General features: G+C 37.9%; 1 protein-coding gene across 1 annotated transcript; it reads right to left on the bottom strand.

Moving 5' to 3' along the window:
* Positions 1–4,842: 4,842 nt before the first annotated feature.
* On the bottom strand, positions 4,843–7,238 carry ACRALDRAFT_1068967 (uncharacterized protein; the record flags this gene model as incomplete). Its single annotated transcript, XM_071017620.1, has 10 exons — positions 4,843–4,902; positions 4,938–4,992; positions 5,025–5,037; positions 5,118–5,123; positions 5,170–5,218; positions 5,340–5,424; positions 6,150–6,193; positions 6,451–6,600; positions 6,795–6,826; positions 7,130–7,238. The coding sequence occupies 10 exons, from the start codon at positions 7,236–7,238 to the stop codon at positions 4,843–4,845; spliced, it is 603 nt and encodes a 200-aa protein (XP_070877754.1).
* Positions 7,239–7,443: the final 205 nt, after the last annotated feature.

The following is a 7,443-nucleotide window of genomic DNA, read 5'->3' as shown; positions in this document are numbered from 1 at the left end:
TTAATAAAGAAGTGATATTTGTTATGATTATAATTATTATTATTATTTTCTACCTAAGCTTTCCACTCTTTTATAGCTATAACTACCGTCGTTTTAGACTTATCTAAGAGCAGTTATGCCTATAGGAACTGGGTGGAACGGTCTAGTATAAACAAAATCCAACGCTTCTTATTATAAGAAAGAGGTTTAATTGGTCCGTAAAGATCTATATAAACCTTTTCTAAATAGGAAAAGTCTTTATATTTATTAACTAAATCTTTATTCGTAAGTATAATAGACTTACTCTTCTTATAGGCGTTATAGCCCTGTATTTTAGTTAACTCTTTATTAGTTATATTATATTCTTTTTAAAGAGTATTAGTATAAAGACTTTTTAAGGTAACAGGGTTAATATAACCTATCCTATTATGCCATAGCATTATGTTTTCAGTTATATAGGTAGTCCTTCGACGGTTATTACGGTCTCTTTGTTTATAAAGCTCTTCTTAAGGTTAAAGAGGTTAAGGTTTCTTTATTATATTATTTCTTTATTAAGGTTTAACTAACCCCTTTCTTTATTTATTTAATTTCCTTAAAGCCTATTCTTTAAACCTCTAAAACCTCTTTATTCTAGTTAAGTCTTAAGACTATTCTTTAGGTAAAATACCTCTTTATAACAGTTTCTTTATGTTTTTTCTAGTATTTATTATATTTATTTTCTAAGACTTAACCCCCCTATATGATAATGCCCGTGCTATAGCCTAGTATAGCCCGTTATAAAGCAGAGCCGTTATATAAAGAAAGAGGGGCTCTTTATTATTAAATAATAAGAGCTTTTTGTTTCTAGTAAGACCGCGAGCTTCACTATTAAGACGAGAGAGACTAATAATATTCGTGCCTATTTCCGGTATATAAAGGCACTCTTTTAAAAGCAGAAGCTTTCCAGTATCCCCGAATTTTATAACGCAGTCTCCTTCACCTTATATCTTTATTTCCTTTACCCAACCCTAACGAATAGTTCTCTTTTTAGAATTATAAGTAGAAAAGACTCTTTTATTTATAATAATATACGCCGTAGCCCCGCTATCTACATAGAAATTCAGATCTAATTTAATATTGTTTTCTACTTATATTTTATGAATCTTTTCCACTAACTAATCTATATTAAGGTTAGTATTATTTATATCTTTATTCTTAGAAGAGATAATAAATACCTAATTTATATCTATTAAATCCTGTGTAAAAGGATTAGGACGGTCTAGAAGAGGAAACAAAGGAGGGAGGACGTCTTTAATAATAACGCCGGTCTCTTCGTTTTTATTATCGTCTTCCTCTTCTTTTTCCTTTTCTTTTTCCTATAACTAATCCTACGGTTAATCCTACGGTTAATTCTGTTAATCTATAATTATAATAACTATACCAGACTCGTCGTTTTCCTCTTCTAAAGACGTATCTAAGGCGTGCTGCTTCTTTACCTTTAGTATAAGGTTTATTATACGCTTCTCTTATTAAGAGAGACGCGTATTTCCACCTCCTTTCTTTTCCTTATCCTTTCGAGAGGACTAGGATTTATTTACCTTATTCTGGGTATTTTTCCTTAATCCTGAATTATCCTTTATTACCCAGTTCTTAGGTGCTTTTTTAGGATAGAGAAAGTAGCAGTTAGTCGGCGTATAGCCAAGCTTCTTATAGTTCTTATAGAATAAACCCTTAGTCTTTTTCTAGGGTTTTTTACTGTTATTCTTTTATGATTTCGAACCTTATATAAGGAGGGTATTCGACGGCTAATCGATCTTTCTTAAAGTATCTATTAATTCCGCTATTAATTTATCTAGTATATAACTAATGATATTATAACGGAGAGCTTAAGTTATTTACCCTATTATGGATTTATACCTTTTATCGAGACTATTAAGAATACAGGTAAAGATCACCTTATTAGAAAAGGATATACCTCTTTGATTTAAGGTAAGTAGTCTCTTTTATATTTTATATAAATACGCTTTAAGATTAGGGAATTCTAAAGGCGAGAGGTTAAAAAAAGAAGTCAGGACGATATAGTCGGCCTGGAATCCCTTTACTTTATATAAATCCTTTAGTTTATCCTATACTTTTAAAGCTTCGTTTATTCCTTGAACCTGGGTTAAGGGACCATCTAAAAGAGTAAAGAGTATATCGCCAGCTACTTTTAGAGACTCCTCCTTCTGTTTTATAGAAGGATTCACTAGAAGGGGCTTTATAATATCTTTAATATATTTTCCTTTACGAGCAAAGTAAGCATGCATTCTTATAGTCTAGTTTTAATAATCTATGCTACCCTGGAGCTTCCGGACCGAAATTTCTTTGCTAGTTTCTTGTTAAGTTATTTTTAAGTAGCAGAACGATATTTTTTATTATTTATTTAGGTTAAAATTAACTGAGTTATTTAATGATTTGTTTTTATTATTTTTATTTATTTTCCTTTATTCCTTTTTCTTTATTGCGTTATCGATAAAGGATAGAAATAAAGAATACTAAGCTAAAGGTCTGATTCTAATTAGCCTAGCTTCGAAAAGTGGGTCTAAAAATGGGTCTAAATAGTGAAGCTATTTATAGATCTCGTAACACGAAGAAAAGCGATGCTTATTTAAAGCGAATAATAGGATTTCTATAGGCGGACTTTTTACTAAAAGCTTATATACCGCGTTACGATATCCTGTTATTATAGGCAGCGCGGTAGGTTAAGTGGCTTAATTATTATAGCTATTATTCGTGGAGCTATAATAACTATAAAAGCAGGTACGTTTAATCTATATGTTCGTTATCCTTTTTCTTTTTTTAAAAAGTCCCTTTATAAATAAAGAAATAGTATATCCGATCATAATAAAAAGTCTTATTCCGATCGTGTAGTTCTTCCAGAATAGGAATAAAGAGCTGGCCTCTTAGTATAACTCTTAGCGATCGTATTAGGAAGAATAAAGAGCTTTAAACCGTGGTATCGGAATAAACGGCTCGATTCGATTAGCTGTCTTCGGGAGATAAAGGGATTTTATACGGTCGGAGATAAGGATCTGCCACCGAGGGAGGATAAAGAGATAGCCTGAAAAGGCAGGGAGTCTTTTTAGTATTTCGAGTAGAATAATAGAGTAGAAAAGAATAGATTTCCTTTTTTGCTAACCCGGGCTTATAACCTTTTAATAAATTAAGCTACGAGTAGTAGGCTGTACGCGCGGAAGGGAGGAATATTAAGTAAAAGCTATTAAATTCGTAGATCCGTAGGATTACTGCTTATATTACTTATATATAAAGAACTAACTTCTGGGATTTCTTCCTGGATCCGGGGCTGGCAAAAGGCCCTGAAAGATTGGGTGGCGACTGTTACGTTAACAGCCTACGCGACGGTTATCACGCCACGTTATTTGCTTAAGTAATAACTAAGATATCGTATTTACGATACCTAGTATATTTATATTATTATTATGATTATTACTTATTATAAGTATAATATCAATATATTCGTATAGCTTATGCTTTCTGCACTATAGCAGCTCTAGATTCTTCGGCACCACCCTTCTATACGGGGGTCTCTGCTAAAGAGGACTCTACTTGGATACCAAAGCCCTTAGCTACGCCCTGTATTTTAAGCGATTATATTAGTTCGTTATCACACTTAAAGACCCGTACCTACCGGTTAAATTAACTCTAAACCTATCAGATATATTAGTTTATAACTATATAGATATCGGAGGCCCTCTTTAACGTTATAACGTAGTAGGCCACCAATCCGCTATATCGATCCTTGAAGACTATAATCCGTATATAGCCCTTAGCAGTTAGTAGGAACTCCGTGAAATCGATCGCCTACCTCTTACCGGCGTAGCTTAGAACTATATAGGTCCGCTGGCTAATCTAACGACTTATCTTCTATTAAGCGTAGGCGTCGTACTCTACTATTCCTGGCCCCTTTAGTTTAACGCCCTATAACTACTTCTTTAGTTGTTTTATTATATTAGGGCCAGCGTGCCCTAACCGGAGATACTATAGGTTACCGTCGGCTTAGCTGGCTACCCTTTTAATCGTTTTTCGGATTAGTAGATTCGAGGCTAGAAGAGTAGCTAGGGCGTTAGTAACTAGAAAGAGCTTTATAACGGTTTAATTATAGTAGATACTTAGCTTATAAAGGATTAATCGGTCACGGCGGCGTATATAATTATTTAGTGGCTCCTAATCCTATTACTAGCCGTTCTAACGTATCTTCTTATTAGAGACTAGATTATAAATAAAATCTTTATAGTAGGCTATATCTTTTAACCGGAACTTTATCGGGCCGGCCGTTCTTTCTATTATAATAATAACGTCTTTATATCCTTAAATCGGCACCGTTATAATACCGGCGATTATAACGTTATCGGGGTAGGCCGGTCTATAATCCGTAAATCTGCTTCTATTATAGAAAATATAGGATAAAGTACCTACGTCTAATATAGCGGACTAATATAAAGGATATACAGTTACTAAGAGGGCGGCCGCCGGGGCTTTTAACTAGTATAGCTCGTAACGGATAGTGTTTAGCGCCTTACCTTATAAAGCATTTATAAGCTTTTCTAGCTTCGCGGTCTTCTTAAACGCCGTATATAGTTACGCCTCCTCAAAGACTTTATTATTATTATCGCTATTACCGCCGCCGCCACTAACTTTATTATTATTATCGGTCACTTTATATTTAGTGGCGGCGGTCCTTTTCTTTTTATTCCGGGACCTAATCTTCTTTATAGCGCCTTATAGGTCCCGGTCTATCCTAAGGGACTTCTCCACAAGCCTCCTAACCGAGTCGTTAGCCTAGAAGCCCTCTGGAGCTAACTCTAGAAATAGTATCTAGTAGCCCTAGAGATCGTGGCCGCGGCGGAAGTACGCGGGGCACTTATCCTTATAGAATAGGGATTTCTAGCGCTTAGAGCTTATACGGTTAATAGACTTACCTTTAGAGTAGGCACTATAGCCCTATTAGGCTCCGGTCCGGTTAGCCCTCCCGGTCTATTACGGTCCTTTATTATTATCGCCCTTACCTAGGTTTAGGACCTAGAAGGCTATAGTTCTATTATAGAGGGGCAGACCCGTGTTCCGGGTCTGGACGTTATGGATATTACGTGACCACGTACGCGGTCCTAGAGATCTGGTCTTATATACGGCTATTCTTCGGAATAGACCCACTATATCTAGCTAGCTTTTCGTCCGATCTTTCACGATCGTCACCTATTACCTATTATAATTATAATTTATATTATCCTTCCCTTTTTAGTTATCTAGACGATCCAGAAGAGCCGACCGTAGGCCCGCCTACCTATCTAGCTATTCGTTCCCCTAATCGGACCACTACCGACCCTTCTAGAGGCCCGGCGACCGTCTCCTCGGGACCCTAGCTCTAGATACGGACCCGTGATAAGCCTGACTATCCCTTCGGCTAGCCTATTATTAGTTAGTTAGTTATTTATTTGTTTTAGCCCTAGCGGAGCCGTTCTGTATAGTGACGGCTTCGCCTTTTTTTAATTAGTGCTCGGAGGCGGATATAATCGGCGTGGGGGATTTTATCTATCTTCCTACGCATAAGGGTAGTTCCGGCCTGCCTAAACGAACGGCCTTAACGTGTTGGTCTTAGTCTCGATACGGTCACGGTTTTCCCTTAAGTCTTCGGTTCCCTCTAAGTCTTTAGTCTTAAGTCTTAGTTTAGTTACGATATAGCTTCGGTTTTAATATAGTTTTTAATACGGCACGGCTTTAAATAAGATATAGCTTTAGATACGATAAGATATAGGTTTAGACATAGCTTCGGTTAGAATATAGTTTTGGATACGGTATAGCTTTAATTACGATACGGTTTTGATTTATCCTTTAATAGCGGCCAAAGGGCTTAAGTTAAGGCTCGGAAGAATAGCGCGCTACGGGGAAAAAGAAGATTACGATACGAGTTCAGATTCCGGATACGATATAGTAATAATAATGAAAATAATAAAAACACTATATACTAAAACACTAAAAACAGTTTCCCGGGGCCCGAGTCTCCGGAAGGGCAATCCCGATAGTGCTTTAGAAGAGCAGAGGCTGCCTGCTTATTAATAGCTATATACTATCCCGACGCAGAGACTGCCTGTATACTAATAATCCTAAAGATCCGGTTTAACGGTCCTAAGTACCACGGATCCGGAAGAGCAGAGACTGCCTGCTTCGAAAGAATAGTCTAATCCGACGCAGAGACTACCTATATATTAATAGTCCTAATATAAAAGGAAGACGCCTTAGCGTCGTAAAAGGAGGATATATACTAGTGGACGCGCGTAGGATACGTTCCTATCCTTTTTAATCGGGTTAACCTCCTATTTTAAGGTCGTCGCGAGAGTCACGCTTAGGGTAAGCGAGGCAGCCCTATAGGAGCTATACGCTCTACGATCAGAAGACTCTTTACCGTTTACTTCCTGTTCGTCTAATTAGACTAACAGTAACGTCGCTAGACGTAGGCAGCCCTCCATTCCGGGTAGCCAAAGTAGTAGTCGGAAAAGCCGCCACCGTGGCAAAAGTATAACTCCACGGAAGAGTCCTATTCCCCGAGAGACGTAGCAGAGTCCTGGCCGGCACGTCCCTATTTACCTAATTAGGTGCTATTCCCATAGTTAGGATAGCTACCGTTAGCGTATATACCCGAGGAAGACAAAGAGCCCTGTTAGCTCTATAATCCGGAAAAGCTCCTATAGTAGCTCCGCGCTTTAGAAGAACTAGCGCGTTAAGTCCGTTAATCCTGTTATTCCGGCGCCGAGCTCCTATATTAGCTCTGCTACGCTTACCGTAAAGAAGACGCCCGCTACGCCTACTATTCCTATAGTGGAAAAGAGTCCTTCTGCTATTCCTACTATTCTCGTTCCGCTATAGAGCTCCCGCGCTAGCTTTACCGCGCCCGCCTAAAAGAAGAGCCCTATTAGCTCTATAGTTCCGAAGAGTCCTTTTATAGACTCCGTGATAAGGGAACCTGCTACCGCCTTTACCGATTCCCTAGCACCGGTTCCGGTTACCACCGCTACCGCCCTTTCCATCCCTCTAATCCGGAGTCCTCCTATAGATTTTACCGTTTCTATCGATTAGTCTACCTCTACTCCGCTTAACGATTAACCTTTCCGCCTACCTCCGGGCTTAGAAGACAAAATATAGGCGTATATCGATAAGTATACGGTAAAGGACGAAGAAGAGGGGCGGCGATATATTATAGGCCTGCCTCCTACCATAAAGACCATTACTACCGATCCGTTTATTAACCTCCTTACCCGCCTACCTAAATAGATAGCTTTCCTTTTACCCGACGGCTTCGAAAACCCCTACCTATAGTAGTATATAGGCTATTATAGTCTATTAAGCCGGCTATAGATCAAAGAGATATTCGGTAGCTCCCTTAAAAAGGAGGTAAAGATAGCAGAGATATAAGCTTTATAGTAGGTAATT

This window comes from Sodiomyces alcalophilus (genome assembly GCF_042370955.1).
Source record: "Sodiomyces alcalophilus JCM 7366 unplaced genomic scaffold ACRALscaffold_2, whole genome shotgun sequence".
Taxonomy (NCBI): domain Eukaryota; kingdom Fungi; phylum Ascomycota; class Sordariomycetes; order Glomerellales; family Plectosphaerellaceae; genus Sodiomyces; species Sodiomyces alcalophilus.
The sequence above is the reverse complement of the archived record's forward strand: the minus strand, read 5'-3'. Positions and strand labels throughout refer to the sequence as shown.